Below are 21,040 nucleotides of genomic sequence, written 5' to 3'. Positions count from 1 at the left end.
AGTGAATCTCATCTTTGCTACTACCAAGATGCCATTATTTGCTATCACTTTAAGACAAGTGCAAAAAGCACTTAAAAAAAAACCTCTTAGGTCATTAAAAAACCTGTTTAAACAAAAAGAACACCTATCAAGAAATCAGGACTCCAACTTCGCTTTTTTGGGCTGCACCCAGAATTATTAAACCTTGAGAGAGCACATACATCCATGTTGTTATTTGCTTCTGTGTACTCCCATTTCTTTAAACAGGACTTCCCTTTCAGAACAGTAATTTCTAAAGCAGGAGAATGGCAACTACTTCAAGTTCATCATCTCTTTAGCGACTTGGACCTTCAACTTTCCAGCCTTATTTTGAGACCAAGTTATTGCCTTGTACTTTTATTTGGAATATCCTGGACAGTAATAATCCTTTCCTTTTTAGTGGATAGGGTAAAAAAAGTAAGCTGGAAAAAACAGTAAAAGTTTTTAACGAGTTCTAGGGATTTTTTTGTGGTTGCTTGGATTTTCTTCCCCCACATACCCTTGGGGTATGTGTGAAATCTCTGCTTCCAATAGACTTTCAACTAAAAATAATTTCTTTTCTAATTTCAGGTGGATGTTTGCTCATCTAAAAAAAAAAAAGTTGGATTTGTATGATAAAATCAATTTAGTGACACAGCAGATAGCATGTCACCAGGCTTATATTAAAGCCATTTTTCTCTTAACCCTTAATTTTACATACTTACCCTACTATACCCTTATGCAAGCAACTCTCAGCATAGCTCTGGTTTGCAGATAAATCCTCTGTTCACTTCATTTCTGTGGTTTGGCTGGAAAATCCATAAGCCTCTATCAAAGCCGTCAAAATTTGCTTTGAAACAAGGACATCCAGCTTTTTGTGGGAACTTTAGATAGCCAGCAACAATTAGCATAGTGAAGGATAGCTTTTCTAAAATCGAAGAGCATTTATTGTACCTCTTCGATTCATGAGCAAAATGCTGACATATGAACATTAGTAAAGGTTTTACCAGTCATAGGGAGAAACGACCACAGTGAAATTCTGATCTGCCAACAGGCACTAATAATTACAATTCATCTTTACTTCCCAGGCATTTGTATTTAATCAACACTATACTATGAACCTACTTCTCAAGTCTCAAAACAACTGACTGTACCAGTTACATTTGCAAAACAACCTTGCCAAATTAACTGTAGATTTTATTTATTTATTAAAGTGTTACCTGTTTCAATTTTAGGAAAAAATTTTCAGTAGAGCTACGTTTGCTGAAGGGCCAGAACAATCTCTCATTAGGTGAACAAACTCTGACTTTAGTCTCCAGAATGAATCGAACAGGTTCCTGAACCTCAGTTATCACCAAATCCACAGCGGTAGTCATGAACAATACTTTATCTAGTGAGAAAAAACAGAGTGATAGTATTAAAAGAAGTATTTCAAACAAAATATTCCATAACCTCTTTCCTAGTAACATGAAAGAACAAAGAAGCTTTTTTTCAGAATTCAATTCTTTCCCTAATTTAACATCTCAAAAACCTACGAGTTTCAAAACATGAAAAGAAGATGACACTATTCACTAGAGAGTAAGGAAACTTAAGTCTTTAAGCCCAGAAAATTATCATATTAAAGAGAATAAAAATTCTTCTTTTTCAAATCCCACTGGAATGTATCAAAAATCTTCATTAAACATTATAAGAGATCTGCATACTTAACTCCACAGTGCAGATCTCTTGCCATCTAGCCTAATTACATTTTAGTTCTTTTCAGAAGTTACTGAGACAACACTTAAGCCCCACCATATTAAAGGTAGCATTTAAGACCATCTCAGCTGTGAGATTCAGAAAATTGACTACACAGTACAATGCTCCAAAGGGAGGCAACTGGACTCAGTGACCTCTGAGATCTCTTCTGGTACCAAATGACAAACTGTGTCCTTTAGGTAGGATGGTATTCAGCAGCAGACTGTACCCAGCAGCTGACTTTTATGACTTTGCCCAGTCGATTTCCATTAACTTCCCCAACCCTTGGCATGCAACTGTGACAACAGATTGAAAAGATAATTCAGCTGACATTTTAAAAGAAGCAATGACAGACCTGTTCCAGGACTCAAGAGCAATGCAATCAGCTATTTTCAGGTTACAGTTGGGAGTGTTTCATTTTCACAGATACTCCTGGAATCCTTTCTCTTTTTTAATTAAAACTTGGGATTCAGAAAAATCTGAACTGACCATAGAAACTAAGCAAAGAAGAAATCTGCAATAGCCATTTAGTGCAACTCTCAGTGGGAGTCTTAAGAAGCTCTAATAGTGCACAAAGCATCTGCAGCCTGTCCCCACACCTATACAGCCTCCTACCCGGATACAGTTATTCTTACAAGGTATTTATTATTGAACACGGGAGTTTTCTTCAAGCCTTCTATTTTGTTCAGATTTTTATGTTCTATCTGGCATCCTATCTTCTCAGAATATATCCCATGCTATAAGTCTTTTTGCGGGACTCATCTTGAAAGAAAAGAGAATTGATCTGATTGCCACTACGTAAGCCATTTGCCCAGGCAAGGGATAACATCTGGCAAAGTTCATACCTTTTGGTGTTTCTTCATTTACAAATTGGAAGTGTGGAGATTTTTGATTCCAGCTCCCAGTGATCACGTATGATTTCCCATCAGAACTTTTACCCATGGACTCCTGGAAACAAGGTATGTTTACGTATTTTTATTTAAATTAAAGAAATCTCTATGTTATGAAGTCTCAGCCCCACAAAACAGCTACTGCACTGGAAAGAGAAGGGCAAGCACCTGAAGTCCAGGTGACAGAGTCCTGTAACAGATATCATCTCTGAAGAAAAGAATAAGAGTTCCCATGCAGTCTTTGGTCTCCTTATTGATAATACAAAAAGGCCAATTAATACTAATTATGTATGTGTGTGGTATGAACATCTGTCTAGGGAGACCTGAAGACCAACAGCTCATTTTGGAGGTGGCCATTTGACAGCAACTTCCAGCTCACAGAGGTGTAGGTGAGATCACAGCCAAGTGCTTGGAAAGACAGGACTCCAAGCTGCAGAGGCTTTGCTTTTTTGTTGCTGTTTGGGGGAAAAAGAAAGAAAAAAAACAACCAAAACCACCCAGGAAACACAAGCCAAAAAAAGAAACACCTGCCTGAGTAATAAAGCATTTAAACGTTTAAGGCTTTAATCATGAACTTACAGGACATAGTTCACTGCCTTTAATACAAGAAAACAAATTAAATCAGAACTCTTACAAACTGCTGAACTTGTACACTTGGCAGATGTTTCATATTAACATACCTTCTACTTCACTATATTTTAATACACCAGATGTGCTTTATTTTATCCTACGTAGCTATTTTATAAAATAAGATTTTATTCTAAACCATCTTGAGATCCAGCTTTATTCAGCATACAAAACACATTATTCAGCTATTAAGAACCAAGTCAATATTTTATCTTTAGCATTCAGTGTGTCTGTCTTCCCACCAACCTTATTTTCTGGGCAATCCAAAGCCTGGTAAAAAGGAAAATTATTCATGTAGTATTGGACCCTTCTGAGTACTCACTACTGCAACAAGCATGTACTTCATAAATACTAGCAAGTTTGTTTTTACAACACACTTGTGAAGTCAGATGATCATAATTTTATAGATAAAAAGTTAGTCGTAAAAATAAAGCGCCCACTAATTTTCAGTGTTATAGTTGAAGCTGCTTAGGCCTCAATTTTTACAGTGATAAGTATGCTATAAAGTTTTTTATGTTCAAAGCACAGCTCTTTACTATTCAGCACTTCCAAAAATAAGGTTCCACGTTTCTCATTTCAGGCCCCTAACTGAGGACATTCATGACGGACTGCAAAATTGGGCAACTCCCTTGACCAAGCACCAGGTCACATTCTAACTCTGTAGCAGCGATGGGGATTCAACCCAGTTGCCCAGAGCCTCACCCTCAATAGCATAAGCCACAGCATCAACCCCCATCAACGAGTGTGCATAAGCGGCTAAATCTTTTCTGTCTATCCTGAGACCACGCACAATCATAACAAAATTCAGTAATAATTTTAATTAATAAAAGATCCTTACCAAATCTAAAAGGTGCATGTCCCCACTCCGAACGTCTTTGCCACGGCTAAGGAGAAGGCCAAAGCATCTGCAAAGCCAGGCAAAAAATTAAACTGCAAAAATTAGAATTACCCATAAACAAACTATTAACATTCCATACATAAATGTTCTCTGTCATACATCACAAGTAGCCCATGAAGCCAACAAAATGTCAACAAACCTTGACATCTGAAAGCAGCATCAAGCACGTCAAGCAAAATAATGTCAAGCCAGTATTAAAAACGTCAAGCAAGATTTCATAAGCATATTTACAACATGATTTTACCCTGCCTACAGTAGCCTGGAAAGCTGTTCAATTATCTTTGTTTGCAAGAACAGCGTAAAACAGACACTGCTAACAAGGGTTCCCTATCCTGCGGGACAACTTGGCCCGCATTCTTCTTCCCCCCCCCCCCCCCCTTTTTTTTTTCCAAACATATTTACATAGAATTTACCCTTTGATACAGACAAGAATCAGGAAATTCCAGATGAAGTCAAGGCCCTGTCTTTTATGGTTTCATTTCGCAGACTTTTGGCTCACACAGGTATATTCCACTTCATCCTCTGGTTTACCAGACTGCCCCACACTTATTTCAGACTGCAAAGGCTGGCAGAACCTGCGTCTTTTCTCTGTGATATGAGCAGGACTAAACTCAGTAGTCAAAAACGGCTAGTTTATTTCTAAGCGGTGAAAGATTTGAAGTGTGAGCTCTCCCCTTCCCTACACAGATGCTTCATATTCTAGAATTCCAGACCGTGGCAGATTCAAAACATACATACAACAATATTCTCAGATGCAACCGAGATGAAAGGAAAGCAAATGGAAATAACTCAGCCTCTGATTATAGCTTCAGCATTTAAGACAAACTGGCCACTGAAAATAAAGCAATATGTTTTTTAAAAAAAGATTTTGAAATGGGTATTTAGAGGGGAAGTCACCACTGATTCCACAACCAGATCTGGGCAAGATTTGTCTGTGCCTGTACTGTGCCCCCTGACACACGCACCCTGAGCAAACCAATCTGATCTTCTGCACAATCCGGCTCGAGAGAGAGGCGTGGTGTTAAATTACACAAATGGAGTATTCATAGAAAAATTACTCATCTGCTGCCTCAGAGGAAACAACACAAAACATCAAACAGATAATTTTTTAAAAATCGAGGAAATTACCTCTCAATAGCAAGTTCTTTATTAGTTGTCTGTTGGACGTAAATCACTATCTTCTTATCAATTCCTTGGCGGAGTTTAAAGCATTGCCTGTCCTTGTCTTTGGGAACTGCACTGTTAAGCAGGAAAGGAAAAAAAACTCAAGAGCATCATTTATCTGTACTCCCTGCATGCATCAAAACCAGCACCAGACACTTGCTTCTTACACAAAAGCACTCAAGATCTTCCTTCCTTGCACACTGCAATCAGTAACATGAAAGAAATGGCAGCATGACTAGGTGATGTTATTTTATCATTAGGTGGAAACCAGACACTCAGTTTTCAAAATGAAAACCATGATTTTATAGTGCATGGCTTAGTGTGAGACTTGCAGCAGCATTTCAAGAAAGTTTCTAACTATTGATTCCCTGTGTAACAAGCAAGTATTATCTGTTAAGCAATTACTTATAAAAAAACGCATATTGCTTTCTTTCACAACGGAGGCAACTGCTGGGGCACATAAGCCAACAAGCCAAGAAAGTGCACCAATCTTTAGAGAAAAAATAAGGGAAATATTCAAGAGAGCCCTTTTTCCTAAATGCTGCAAAAAGAGGGGATAAATGTGCTGTGGTGGAAAAACCTGAAGTTACACTTCAATGCCAATACACATGCTAAAGTTTTAACATCTGTATTCCCTGTTGAGCAGCACAGTTGCATTAAATACTGGACAAATTAAGACTGTTGGGTTTTGACTTTCTTTTTAAGTCAACCGCATTCACTTTCCCCTCAGATCTAAAAACAATCCTTATTTTATTTCAGACTTTCAAACTATGTATTGTTACCCCCAAGAGTTGCAAAATGGACTGTGGAGTATTGCCCACAGTTTAACAGCTCCAATAAAATTTGGGTTTATTTTCTGCCAGCAGGTGCTTACCCAGGCCAGGGAATGGCAGCCTGCCTTTAACTGTCAGCAGGAGTTCTGTCTCCAGGCCAGGACAGCGGGTTTACACAGTCAGAGCCAGTACATGAAGTCAGACCTCACTTCCCAGCATGACAGGAACGTGCTACTAGTGACCCAGGGTGACAAGGAAGGTGGATGAGCCAAGACAGGTTCAGGTACATTAAAAACTGAGATCAGAGACTGAGTACGTGGAAAGCGTTCTCTCAACTTCCAGGTGAGCACGGGTCTGCACGCAAAGGGTCACGAGGATTAGCATCAAACTGATTGAGCTTGCTATTTGAACTAAAACCTGTACTGCATGCCCAGTGTAGGTAGGATTCTGCTTAGCTGGAGGCAAAAATCCACTTTTCTTCACGTTGTATAGAGTAGGGACACAGCTTTTAAACAAATGCCCTGTTCCACCCCTAATGTAACTGTATTTTCATGTTCTTTAGATACATCTCCATAAAAAAGGCTGAGGTTCAGCCTACAGGCCGCGCTGACATACCCGAGCTGGCTATGACTGAAACGGCTCTTTGCAGCACAACTTCTGGAAACCACACAAGCATCAAATCCTGGGCTGGCTTACAGTACCTGCACTGCTGTGGCTGCACTGGCAGCGGTACCATGCTTCCACCTGCCGTGCTCCCCAGAGGCAGCTGCTGCAGCCACCCCCAGGAGCCATCAGTGTCTTTTAGGTTCAGGCCCTGAGCTAAATCATTTTTCAGTTTCAACACCTGAGAAGACCTTTAGGGTGCTGAATAAACACTGGATTATTAAATGGGATTTATTTATCTATTAAATAAATAAAACTTGAGCTGGATGTAGATCTGAGAAGAGAAGCATCTCTGAAGCTGTGGCTAGGAGCCAATGTGCTCAACAAGTCAGAGTCTTTGGCAGACATGCTGTACTGAAATAAAGACACTTCAGCAATTACAGAACACTACAAATGGTTACATAAAACATCTAAGGGCGCTGTGTATAGGTTAAGTAGAAAAGCTTTTCAGAATAAACTAAAGAAGGTCTTTTCAGAAACAAAGGTTATCCACCATTAGACTTAATGTGAAAACAGCATTAGCCGATACAATGTGGAAAGCTGCTCTAATACTCTCACCCTACACCACCACTTGCTAATAACACCTGGTTCAGGGGGAAAAAAAAAAAAAAAAAAGAGGAAAAATTAAATGAAATTGAGAGCTCAGTCAGAAAACAGAACCAGTTAGAAACAGAAGCAAGCTTTGCTCATAAAGCTTTTTTGATGCTCATAAAGAAACACCACAGATCAGAACAGGGGGGTATTTTAATGAAGCAGATCATAGCAATACCAAGAACTACCTTTTTTTCTGCTTTCAATACCTAATACAGAGTTCAATCCTAAGAAATCACAGAGAAATGGGTAGGGATGAAGTATTTGTCCTTCATATTCTTAAAATGCATAACATAACTAGAAGTTTCAATCACAAGGGGGCAATAAGGAAAGTTGGGTTTTTACTAGGATAAAAATAACAGCATGTCTACATTGGCAACGTCATTCAAGAAATTTACCTTTACTGGGCAGCACTGGAAGATTTCAGCTGGAACTATGCAACTCCAGTAACTGCCAAAGCACTATCATGTAAGGAGGAAAAAGCCCAGCACGTAAGATTTGTTCTATTACATTCTGCTCTCAAACTTCCCTAGAGAATTCTCTCTGTTCAACATATTTAAGATTGAATTGAAATTTATCCCTTTCATGAAACAAAAGCAAACCTAATGACCAAAGTTAAAATGCAAAATGGTCTTTCTGTTCCTATATATCTGAATCTTCTGCCTCTACACAAACATCTTCTCTATAAGTAATCAACTATTTATGAAAGGGTTTTAAATAATATTATTACATTAAATTCTAGACACTTGCCGATCACAAATTCATGACTGTATGGTTGTTTTCTGACACCAGGTTGTGTACAGAGCCAGCTCTCTGGAGACTAAAAACACATTATGGACAACTACATCTTTATTTAGTTCTGGAATAGCAGTGTGGGAAAAAGTCTGAGACCTTGATCATCAAGCTCTTGGCTGATGAAGCAGTCATAGCCCTGTACTAGACATTAAAAGTAAGCGTGTCATGTGACAGATTTGGCAGAATACTTCTCTGGATATAACTTACCTTTTTGGGATCAGCAAAATTACTTAAAAAATTGAATTTTTCAGAGTTTCTGATTTTCTCTGCCTCCTTTTATAAGACTTTATTAAAAATATGCACCCTTATGCCTGCTGCAGAATTCACACAGTCTCAGCATCTTTGAGAACTTGGCTGAAAATGCACACAACTCTGGATACAAAAGCACAGTCACAATGATGCATTTTCAGCTTCAGCAACAATTCAGCTGAACACAATTTAAAATACATTGCACAGAAAAGGGCTTAAAGACAAAAGAAAAATACAAAATAGAAAAAAGTACTTTGCAGGTAGCACCAGGTTCAGTTCAACGACCAAGATGAAATAGTCCATCACTGTTTTACTTCTCAAAAATGTTTATGTCTGGGATTCATTTAAACTGGAATAGGAGACTTTCAAAAAGGGAATTTAGGGACCACCTCAGTCTCACACACTGTTCACTCACTCTCCAACAGAGCCAGATGCTGTACACATAGGAATGAAAAATCTATACCTGAAATACCCTTTCCCATCATCTTCTTTGATTTCCAGTGACACAGAGAAGGTGAAAATATCACTGTCTGGAGTCTGTGGGGTGGCAATGGCTGAGAGCGGAGTTTGTTTGGCAGAACGACGGAAGGCAGTGGCAAAGCTGTACAGTATTCGGCTCACCTGCATTTAGGCAGCATCAAAGAAAGATCAGAAAGCTACAGACATACAGAATGCAGCAGTTGAAACCTACCTGAATTTTCACTAATGAATAGAATGAGAAGTAATTGTATGAAAATAATGCAGTTTTAGCCTCTAATTAACTGGGTTTCTACACTTCTTAAAAGGATAAACTGTTAAATGTGCATTCTTATATCTGAGGTTTCTATAATGATCTTAACTTGGGGTAGCAAAAAGCCAAAACTGATAAATTATATTATTTCTAAAGTGCCTGAAATACTTCAGTTTCATTTCAGTAATAACATTTACAGGTACATAATTATCATTTGACAGAAAGATTCAACTTACAGCCTCTTGGATTTCACATCGGAAGACATGAATCCTGAAGAGTTCTGCGTTGTAGTGGCTTTCAGTGAAAGCAAAGCAATCACTTTCAGGGGTTCCATCATGCCCTCGTACACAAAAAAGGATTTTATAGATTGGATAATTTGCTATTTCTGTGTTTGTCTGAGGATCTAAAAGTCTGTTAAAAGAGAGAGAAGAAAAAAACCAAAGCTTGCACCCTTAGAATAGTCATTTCAGCCAGGTATTAAGTTGAAAGTTTTAACAATTTCATAGCTACTGGAGAAAGTACATCACAAAGAAACTAGCTCCCGACTGTCATTTACTGCAAAGCTTGACCAGAATAATTATATTTAAATTGAACAGCATAAAAAAGAGTACAATGCAACGGACATTTCCACCAATAATTTCCCCATAGTTTTCAGGGCTTAGCCTTCAAAACGCTACACTAACATGCATCAGTGGATAGCCTCATCCCTCTTAAGCCTCATGTATCAGCCATTTCCCAGCACTACAAACTAAATACTTTCCAGGCTGTTTCCAAAGCATTTATCAATAACCACTCCCAATACGGCTTTGGAGACACCTTGGATCACCATAATATTTCATAGTGATCCTTGGATATAAAATGTCTTTGGTAAACAAATTCAAAGCATCACTTCTCTCAGATCTCCTTAAAACCCACTTTTTCCACTAAACAAAATCCCAAGTTGCTCATGTCTCCTCCCAGGTAAACTGGTAGTTTGTTTCCTTTGCTAAAAGGAAATAAGATGAAATGCACACAGTCACAGAGTACATCCAAGTGAGCTTCCTACCTCACTGTCCCTTCAGAGACATTAGGCACTGACAGAGTCACATCTAAAGAAATCTGGCACTGGCTTCGTAAGATGGACATCATTCTGAGGGCTTCCACTTCACTGCGAGGAGCATTCACAGAGGCACAGCCTAAGTAGGTGAGCTTGCTAAACACCACGCTGTCCTCATCTGTCAGAGGTGTAAAAGGGCTCAAATCCTCACAGTCTAGGGTGAGACACAAAGTTGAACATAAGAAGCAAGACAAGGCATACATATGTAAATTATCAGAGATTGACTCATCACTAACTAAATGACAAAAGCAACCAAGAAACACATTACAAAAAGTCAGGTCAGGCCAAAATACTATAGGAAAACCCTGCCTGAAAGTGAGTTACTGATGGCAGAGAGCAACTCAGCTATCCCAACTCTACTACCAGTTTACTCGGAGAGCTTCTTTTAAATACGAGTGCACCAGTTCTCATTACAGCAATAAGAGGTATAGACGAGCTGAACAGACTGTATTTTATGCAGCCAAGCAAGTAAGCATTGCATTTCTGCACACATCTCAAGGCTAGTATAGTGTTTTCAGAAGAGAGGACAGTTTGGCATATGTGAACTCTCACATTACATAACCTGGCATTTACTGCACTAGGTGATTATAATGGGAGAAATGGAGAGAGGTTGGTGGACACACCTGTACCTAAATTCTCCTTTTCCCCACAAAAAGCTAGCTCATAAGATACCACCAGGCATTCCCCACTTTTTTTCCTAACCTCCCTGGGATGGTTTCACTGGCAAGCTCATGTCTGGTTTCTGGAGTCCTGCAACCGACACTGGGTTAATCGTAGAGGATGCTGAAGCTTCAAGGACAACAGGTTCTTCCCCATCTCCATCAGTTCTAACTTCTTCTCCATGGTCCCGGTCACTTGACTGATCTTCCATGGGTGGGTCCATCAGCACGTCTTCGAGCTCCCTCTGCAGCTGCTGTTCGCTTCCATTCCCCACAATCTAAGAGCCACAAACAAGAGTTGGGACACAATAAAAAAGACTGTTCAAATGAAAAAAACTACCCCCTGGGCACAGGGTCATTCATATGGCTTTTTCTGCCAATCAAAGCAGCAGTTAACAAATTTAACCTAGTTACAACCGTAAACACAAACTGCAATGCGCGAACGCTCAACAGGACAGATTATATCCTCCCCGCTTTAACAAATCAACAAGCTCAAAGCAGGAGTTTTCTAGGACTGGAAAAAGTGAGGAGATTACTTTCAAGCTAGTCTTTAATCACCAACTACAAAGACTAGATTATGACAGAAGAAACGTACAGATGTCCACAGTACAGCGGTCTATAATAATTCTCAGAGTAGCACCAGAAAGGGCCAAATATAATTAGATACGCTATGTGGTTCATGGGTAAGATAGCAAGGCTTCACAGGAAGAGAAGAATCTGGAACAGGATTATGTTATCATGCTGTGGAGAAGAGGTAGTGGTGTTTTATTTCCTAACACTCATCTACAGCCTGCCTTTGCACTCATTGAAGTCAACGTGAAAGCATGAAGTAACTTAAATGGTGCGAAATTAGGTCCTAAACTAGAAAGAGAATGAAGACATTAATTTCAGGAAACTCTTAGCTACTGTATCTAAGGAAACTCTTTGTCCATTCCTCTGCAATTAACAGCAAAGTGACTGGTGCTTTACATAGTTTAGCAATTAAGCACAGAAATGGGGTTTACAGAAGTATTTTACCAGATGGCAGAGAAAGGTACTTGATTCCAACACTTCAGCTGCTGCTGGCTATTAGTGTTGGCACTACACTGAACCCTACAAGCAGATAAGTGCCTCTGTACCCTTACATCTCTGTAAGCCTACCCATTTAAGATGTTACATGCAAGCTAGTAAAATCCAAGTTGTGCAACTACCCCAAATTCCTAAAAAGAGCGTAAATAAAATCTTATTAATGAAAATTTTCTTTTTATTAATCTGTAAAATAAGATAGTAAAGAAAGGAAATGGTTAAAAACAGGAGGAAGACTACAGAGCAGACAGATCTGCCCACAACACAATCTTAGTATTGAAGCAAGTTCCATCTGCCTCAAAACTAGCATCTCACAGTAGAAAATTAAATTATTTTAAAAGTACCTGAAGCAATGGCCAAGGTTCTCACATTTTAACAGTAAATAAATCAACCTGAAGTCCAGTTCAGATTGCCGAAATAACACTGGAACATGTAATAGAGCACCTTCATGCACACCGATGAGCCTTGCAATGAACTAAATATACTAAAGAGCAAAACATCAGATGTCACTTAAATATTTGTTCGTGCATTTCCACCAGGCGTGTCTCGGGAATAATTACAGTGAGATTAGAGGTTTCTCAGCCCAGTCACAATTCTGACATATGGTCATTTCCATCGTATCCCCAAAGACAAACTTCTCAGTTCAGAGGGAAAAGGAAGAAACATGAAGTTTACTTACTGTCTTCTCTTTCACACAAACCTACAACCTCCAAATAATTATCTGTATCTGCAGCCTCTATCTATAAGGCATTGAAGGTGTAAAATGTGTATTAGTTTTCTGGTGAAAAATAACTAATATACAAGAATATTAACAAAAAACTGAGCTTCTGACCTGGCATTACTCTAGAACAGAGCAGAACACAATCACTTTTAAGAGGAAAAAAAAGTCCCAGATCCCTGTTCTTCAGAGGAAAGTAGACAAAAAATGAAATTCACAGGTAATGGAAAAAACAGCAAGCACACAAGATCCCAGAGGCAGGAGGGACATTAAAAAAAGCAATAACCTAGTGAGTGTTTTACCACAGAATCTAAACAACAACAACAAAAATCTGGGAGATGTTTATGCTCCTGAAACTCATGCTCAAACAGAAAGTAATTTTTTAGTACAGATTAACATGCATTCATGTGCTATCTGGGATCATCTGCCAGGAGTGGGACAGAGTAACTGCCTTACTCAGCTGTACATCCACAGAAGTATCAGTAACCTGCAACTAGCCACAGGAATCCACTGATTTTGCATTTTGCTCCCAATAATTTTAGTATTCATTTGCATGATTCATTACAGAAGCAATGAAAAATCTTGCACAAGCATGTGGTCATCAAAGGCATAATCCTTCTATCAAGTTTATTATTCAGGTCTTTGCAGGCATTCATCAGAAAGATGATGATGATGATGCACCACGTTACTTTACTGTATACAGTTTATATGTTTTGCAACAAAATATAAATCAATTATAATGTCCTGCTAGCCCTGTTAGAGCCTATATATTAAAAAACCTAAAGTAACTGCTAGTTTACAGGGCCTGTTTTCTATGAAACTTGAAGTTATAATTCATTCTGGCAAAAAACTACATCTCATATGCTTTTGCTCACAGTGATTAAACAGAGTTCAGTTTGAGTTTGGGAAAGGAAAGGGAGTAATTTATATCCAGTGAGAAGTAATGTTGTCATGGTGTTAACATAAAATGCACATGAAAAATGTTCTATTCCATCAAGATTACAAGCCAAAAAAGTCTGAACAGTGATCTACTTTATTTGGTAAAATAATCAGTATCACTAACTTATACCTAGATACTGGCCTATAAAACATGATCTTGAAAATAAAAGTTCCTGAATATAGTAGCAACAGGTAAAACATGACTGCAAGTTGTTTACAGCGTGACAGGAAATAGGCACATAAAAAGAAAAAAAAAATCTCTCTCAAATATTCTAAAACCTCATCATAAAATTTTCATTTTAAAAGTAATTTAAAAGAATCCCTTCAAGAAAGCCTTCCTTCTCAGCCCAGGCTACCCTCAAAAAAGAATTCGAAAAGACACAGTAAATATACTTTGGGACTGGAGGAGCTCTGCTGTTCTCATAGCTCTAACAGTCAAGTGCAACAAATCAGCTGCCCGAGAAACGAGGGCTAAAATACAAACTGAGACTAACTTCATGTCAACCAAAGTCTCTTATGCAACCGTATAAATTCACCACATCACCAGAACAGTGCACATTAAGATGTAAACATGCTTGAAATTTGCTGCAACCCAAAAAACCGGTACGAGGCAGCATGACAGACTGCAGCAGAACTAAGGGCAGAATAAACAAGGTGTACCTAATAAATGCTTCATGTAGGTTTGCTTAAGATAGAGGAAAGAAACCATTTACCCTCATTATTTTCTCCATTTCTCACAAAACTGAAAACTAATTTTACTTAACCTTTAAATAGGATGTAGTGAACTTCCTTTACAGCAACGAGGGAGATTTATTAGATCTGTAGTTTATTCCCTTCTCCTGACGCATGTGCTGTTGGCCTCTGCTGTGAGAGGTCTCGTTGTACTCTGTAGTTCAAGAACTCCTGCTCTACAGTGTGCTCCAGAAGCAAGGCTTTCATAAATCCAGTTTAGTCCCACTGGCAGTGGGCAAAAGCAGACACAGAAATAACACTGGAAAGCAGAAACAGCTAGCAAATTATATTTCTGGAAAACAATCACTGACAACCACTTTTTAAATTGAACCCAGTATTTCTGCATAAAGCAAAAAAAACATTTATGAATTACGACCAACTGAAGAAAAATATGGTTCCTGATTGTATTCAGAAGAAATATTTCTCTATCTAAACTTGAGAAAGAACAAAAATAAAAACGTGCATTAATGCAGTCCACAGCACTATTACTTAACAGTACAGCAGATCAAAAAATCTGAAATGAGAGCCTTAGGTTTGATGTACAAATATCACAGCCTATCACATCCAGCAAACATAAGCCTAAACTTCTAGCACCACCCTCAGACTGGGCTTAGCAAATGGAAGATCCTCAAACTGCCTTTCTAAAGAAACAGAACACCAGAAAAAGACACCTGCTCAAATACGAATCTGAACTTATTTTCTGCTTTTCGTAGTGGGCACATCAAAGCAAATGGGTTTTGACATATCCAAACAAATTAACTTAGTTGTAAGTACTAAAGCAATTGCTTCTCCCTGAAAAAAATAATCTCATTTGTTCCTATGAAATACATAACCTCAGTTCTCATGCTGTACTGTTAATAGTAATTTTCCATATACTACTTAAACACTTCTAGATATCACGGTGACAGTACTTTTAACGCACCTCTAACAACCTTCACAACTCCTCTTATCCTTGCACACAAGAAACAGATTAATAATACAGTAAAACTGGCTACTGAATGATTATTTGCAAGCTGAAAAAAAAAGATATCAAGAACAAAGTCATATTCTAGGGTAGTATATCTCTTTTCTTGTAGAACAATACCAAAAGACAATTTCTGTTCTTAAGAACAGGTAAAAAGTCTTAACAGAGGAAATGGGAAAAGTTTTCACCTCCTTAAGCAGAAGGAAAGAGATTAACAGGAAGATCCCTGTACTGGAGAATTCAGACTGTGCACTAACTGCTTATCTAAGGTATAAAGTTTCCATTAATCACTCAGATTGCAGCCAATAACCGAACAGCACACACTCTCAAACGCCAGAATGCTGAAAGGCTCAAGGTGAATCACTTTGTTCAAGGATTGTGCTCAGTCTTGGCACCAAATTCATAAAGAAGCTTATCTTTAAGACCTGCAAAGCTCTGTGACATTCAGTGCCAAATCAGGGAACAGCATAACTTTATTTTACAATTGTTGATGAGGAGGAGGCAGCAGTGCTAATGTTCTTCTTTCCTCTTCAAGAGAAAGAGCATACCTGCAGCCAGCATTTTATAAACCACTTCGGAAGTAAACACATGAAGGAAATTTAAGAAGTAAGTTTCAGGAGTCAGTTTGAAATTGATTAAGGATATTCTTCTCTGAAATATTTGCAAGCTTTAGGAAGATGACTTTATATACAAGTCTCTTCAGTTTCTTTGATTGTACTGAACAAGACAGGTGTCATAAAACACTGCAGGACAGCCACAAGACAATCGTTAGACCAGCAATACAAACAGGTCCCACGTGGAGCAAGAAGTGTTGCAGACTACAGCGTTTCATGTTTCCCAATTTTCTTTGGGAATAACAGGATGGAATGGAAACTCTGGTTGACCATGTCTGTCTTCTGGGGTCTTAAATGATGCATCACAACTTTGGGAGCTAATTACATACACTGCCACTCAAGCATTTTCAAGGTAAGCACCACTGTGGGGACTATCCTGAATTCTTAAGTATTTATAGCTGCTGGTATTTGCAGCATCCAGAAAGACAAGCGTGAGGTTACAGTCTTTCAGCGGGTTTCATAGATCACCAGGCTGATTGTTCAAGAACATCTCAAATTTTTTTAGACTATCCTGTGATGTGAAGTGGCAATCTTCTGCAATAGCAATAAAATACAAATGAGTATCTTTGCCAGATAAAGCAAAAGTAAGATCTTGAGACTCTTAATAGCTTAAAGTCCTATGTAAAAGAACATAGTCACTATAATGGCATGTCTTGTCCAGGACTCAAAGGAATGCAAGAAAAACAAACAAAGCAGTTGGGAAGTAAAAGCAAGATGAGCAAAAGCATCAAGAAACATTCCATAAAAGTCTCTGTTACAACTGCTGCTAAGGTAAAGGGGAACACCCGGTCCAACAGGCAGAACACGTGATTTCTTATCATCGTTAAAGACATTATTTTGAAGACACAGATGTGCCTGTGGATGTCAGTCTCTTGCGATGGTGGAATATCTCTTCCCATCTCCCACAAAGAGCACACCAACTTGACTCACTCTAGGAAAGATCTGGTTTTCAACACATTCAAATGATGGAATTTGGAGCAACCACCTTACTTGTGTCACTTTGCTTAAAGACTGCTGAAATACAAATTGGGATGAAAGATTTTCTTTAAGTAGCCAAAAAAAAAAAAAAGAAAAAAAGAGAGAGTGACAAGGGTCTCTTTTCAGAATAGCACTTCTAAAAGTGAGATGATGTCAGTGCCCTTTCAATTCACACAAGCCTACCACATAGGCTTGTATTCTCAGATTCATGCCAAGCTGTTAGTTATAACTACACTTCTACATTTCTTAAAGAGAACATTTCACATTGGGGAAAACTTTCATATATGGTTGAATTAACAGATATGGTCAAATCAAGTATATGTTAATATTGCTTTCTGTCTGAAAGCTGTGATAAAAATCACAATTCCAAGTTCTTGACAGTCAGTCTGTTTCATCCCAAGCACTTCATGAAGGATTCTGCAAAGTGGGAAAAAACCCACAGGTAGTGATGGAGAGAGCTCTTACTCAGAACCTAATTATCACCTCTGACATCAGCAACAGTAATGCAGAAATTACTGGCAAAATTGATTCTTGAATAAGTTCTCCCTTCTGTCAAGTTTTCCACAATAAAGAAGTCCCTCTTTAAGCTCTCTATGGTTAGTTTGATTTAGAATAGGGAACAAACTCAGGTTATTGATTCTTACCTTCAGTCCTGTTTTTTCATCATCACTACCATTATTTGTAGATGGTGTTTCATCCCCTTGCCTGGAAACCAAGACAAAATCTTCACTGTTAAGAGTGGATACCGAGTCTGAAGAGACACTGATTTTTCCAACAGAAGCCTTGTCATCCATGACTTAAAAAGGAAGTTCGATTCATGAATGAGATTAAATATGTTATAAACTCCTGAAAAACAAAAATCATAAAAATACTTATATAAAACTTCATGCTAAAATGCTCAAACGTTTCTTTTCAGAAACCTGCTGACTAGTTATAAAAAGTAACACATCTGACAGCATAACCAAGTTACAACTCTTCTGCCAGGGTACACTCATAGTCCTGCTTTGATATTGCTAAAAAGCACGCTACTATTAGAGCACTGGTTTCCATAGCTCACAAAAGGGAAGTTAATAAGTCTTCTTGCAATATTTCATGATTATGTCCAGCACAATTTTCTACACACAGCACAAAACAGGCCCTTGGAACGTACACTACGCCTGCTGACAAAGTCCTATTGAGGCGAGAGCTATAAAGTCCATCTACATTCTTCAGATATCTGTCTGCTTTCGCCTATGTTCATGCAAAAATTACTTTTGCAGCAATCAGAGCTCACTGTATGTTGCAGTCACATTCTTTTCCCCCAAAACAAGAGTTAGACCTAATTCTTGATATTTTGTGGTAAGGATGCTCTAAAACCTTGGGACATACAGCATTTTATGAATCTATGCTGAATCTTCTGTACTGCAATGAACAATAAAAGACTTCCAAGAAGCAGGAAGAACAGCGTAGGCTGGATCAGTACTGAGAATCAGAGCCAACAGAGGATTTTAAAAAGCTGGAACTGGCACTGAGAGGCATTTGAAGAAAGGAACAAAAGGTGAAGTTCAGCTGCACACCTTGAACTCTACAACACAGATTCTCAGAATCCACGGCTCAAAACAGATTGCTGTGATAAAAATGGGTGATTAAATTTTCCAGAAACCCAAATATAACCTTATCACAATGGCTCGGGTCTTCACATACTCCCAAGCATGACCAAACCCAAGTGCTTTTTCAGCCTCAAGTTCTGCTTTCCATTTGGTGGAGCACTGCCCCAACCTGGCTTCACACAGAGCAGCCAAACAACGGAGAAACCTGGCATATCCACAAGCACAGCTCATCGCATTCCTCGCTGAACCGAGAACGACGCACAAAAAATAGCAAAGCCTGCTTTTATTTCTATCAATACCCTTCTCCCCACGGCCACCAATATGACATGAAATCTGCCAGGAGGACAACTTTTTTTTTTTTTTTTTCCCCTCTGGGTTATTTTTAACATGATCACTTTACCAATCAAGTCGCTTCATGGTCCTGAAACATGTTTCACTGGACAACTGAAGCAGTGCGTAAGAGGAAGAACAGATGTGGGTTGTTCATGAATAACAATATACCTATGATTACTGGGTTTCATTTTCAAAAGCATGTAAGGTATTTAGATATCCTTTTTGAAAACAGTTTAAGATCCACTGACTTTCAATGAGAATTCCTGGATGAGAAATTTAGATATTTTGAAAAGCTCTATTCACTGTCTGTGTCTATCTGGTATTACCTGCATATATCTTAAAGGTAGGGCAGAGCTCTCATTTTTAAAGATGCTTTTGTTTAAAGAATTCCTATTAAAACATTTCTATAGAAGTTCCCTATTGCACCATCTGTATAATACATATATCATCTGAAAAATAATTAAATCAAATATATTGAAACACAGAATAAAAATAAGCTTCAGACACTTTAATACCCCTTTGGCTTTACTGTTTTCATTTTAACAGTGCAAACACATCTGCCACACTAAGTATGAGTAGAGGAGTGGGATTTGATCATAAGCAGCTGTAAAGATCATCTAGGCAAGGATCAATTTAGCAATTTGTTTTGATACAGTGCATCTGTCTTGAAGTGTTAATTTCACCTATTTCCAAAGTCTTTCAATCTGACACCTTTCACCAAGATTAACTTCAATTAAAGAAAAAGCACACTGTGCTTTTGCCTACTCCTTTTTTCAGTAGCATGGTGTAAACAGACACCACACTCAATCCTGGAGCACAGCTGGCTGAGCCTAACCCCTACAGTAGTTTCACAACACAGAATTGCAACAGCAAAAGGTCCCAATTAGCCCAACTTTGCCAACCTTACATTGAGCAAAAGTCTTACTGAAATTACACAAGATAAGAGAGCACAGGAAAGGGGACAACGTAGTTGACTACTGTAAGAATCTTTTGTTTATTAGTGATGTATCAGCAAGGAAGGCTCAATTGCCCAACCGTGCTGGAATCAGTCGCAGAGGTTCATCGGATTAATGCTGAAATAGCCAAGGTGCAAAAGCACAGTCTTAAAATACTAAAAATGCTAAAATATTCTGAAGTTAACCAAAATTTCCATATCCCCAGACTTTGCTTTGCATACATTTTACTTCCTCTGTTCCTTGCACATTACCGCACGGATTATTTTACCTGAATCATAAAACTCACAATGGCAGAATCAACAACTGAAAGCCTATGAGCTCGTTAAAATATGGACCAGCCTAGAAGGGCACACATCAAAGACCAGAAGAGCAATTAAGTGTGGCGGGCTTATGGCTCCTCTGGAATCAAAAAGCAAGAACAAACAACAGTAGTGACGGTGCTCTTTAGTAATACCTGCAACTTGTCTAAGAACTGAAGCTTTCTGTTCTCACAGTCTAGAGAGGTAGGAGAAAAGACTCCAGTCAAGTGCAGATCTCAAGTTTTAATGTTTCTGAGAAGAAGCCAATGTCTCATCCTTTACAAGGAAAGAGACTTTGGTTTGTTTTGACATAAATAAAATATGGGCTTTTTAATTCAGCATAGTGTGGTTCCTGACACAAAACTACACACAATAATGAAGTATTTTCTTGAAGGTGTCTTTACACCTCTACGGGAGATGGAGTGTCTAGATAAAATGCATCTTAAGAGGCAAATTTTTAACAACTTACTTGTTTGCCCACCTGTGTAATTAAATGGATATCCTGGCCTCTCCTCACACAAAAGACCAGTAGAAAAAGCTACAAAGTGAGAAAGTCAACACAGCTGGCTCTTGGGTCACTGCTTTCAGATTTAAAATTCTAATTCTCAGTGCAATTCACCTTCACTTCTGTTGTTACACAATGCAAGTCCAAGAATCAAACTATCTCTTTAAAAAAATGTTCTTGTTTAAAACACCAAACAACACTCTCTCTATTCACGATAACGTGCAAAGGAACAGCAAAGACACCATTCACCATGCTAAAATCTCAAACTACTGGAAAACAAACCTATCAAAGTTCAAGATTAGTTACATAGATTTATAAAATATTTATTGTTTACTTTCCTATCCTCTCTCAAGTATTTGGCACCTCACCTGTAACTTGTGATCAAAATTTTACTGGTAAGTACTGCCAGAATGAATTTAAAAGAGTTTAAAGCAAACAGTATATAAAAAAAAGAAAACCGGAAAACCTTCCATTTTACATTA

General features: G+C 38.3%; 1 protein-coding gene across 4 annotated transcripts in view; it reads right to left on the bottom strand.

The window, feature by feature from the left end:
- The window catches only part of RABGAP1 (RAB GTPase activating protein 1), a 74,331-nt gene that overhangs the window by 49,609 nt on the left and 3,682 nt on the right, over positions 1–21,040 (bottom strand). For 2 of the 4 annotated variants that reach the window (XM_074890771.1, XM_074890770.1), the window contains exons 2-10: positions 17,521–17,722; positions 10,910–11,144; positions 10,157–10,361; positions 9,348–9,522; positions 8,845–9,002; positions 5,275–5,385; positions 4,087–4,153; positions 2,577–2,679; positions 1,218–1,387 (exon numbers count right to left, since the gene is read on the bottom strand). In XM_074890771.1, coding sequence (XP_074746872.1) covers positions 1,218–1,387; positions 2,577–2,679; positions 4,087–4,153; positions 5,275–5,385; positions 8,845–9,002; positions 9,348–9,522; positions 10,157–10,361; positions 10,910–11,144; positions 17,521–17,670 — 1,374 coding nt within the window. In that variant the 5' untranslated portion in view covers positions 17,671–17,722. The remainder of the gene's footprint in view (positions 1–1,217; positions 1,388–2,576; positions 2,680–4,086; positions 4,154–5,274; positions 5,386–8,844; positions 9,003–9,347; positions 9,523–10,156; positions 10,362–10,909; positions 11,145–17,520; positions 17,723–21,040) is intronic. The other 2 variants (XM_074890772.1, XM_074890773.1) reach the window with 1 other exon arrangement.

This window comes from Strix uralensis, chromosome 21 (genome assembly GCF_047716275.1).
Source record: "Strix uralensis isolate ZFMK-TIS-50842 chromosome 21, bStrUra1, whole genome shotgun sequence".
Lineage (NCBI taxonomy): Eukaryota > Metazoa > Chordata > Aves > Strigiformes > Strigidae > Strix > Strix uralensis.
The sequence above is the reverse complement of the archived record's forward strand: the minus strand, read 5'-3'. Positions and strand labels throughout refer to the sequence as shown.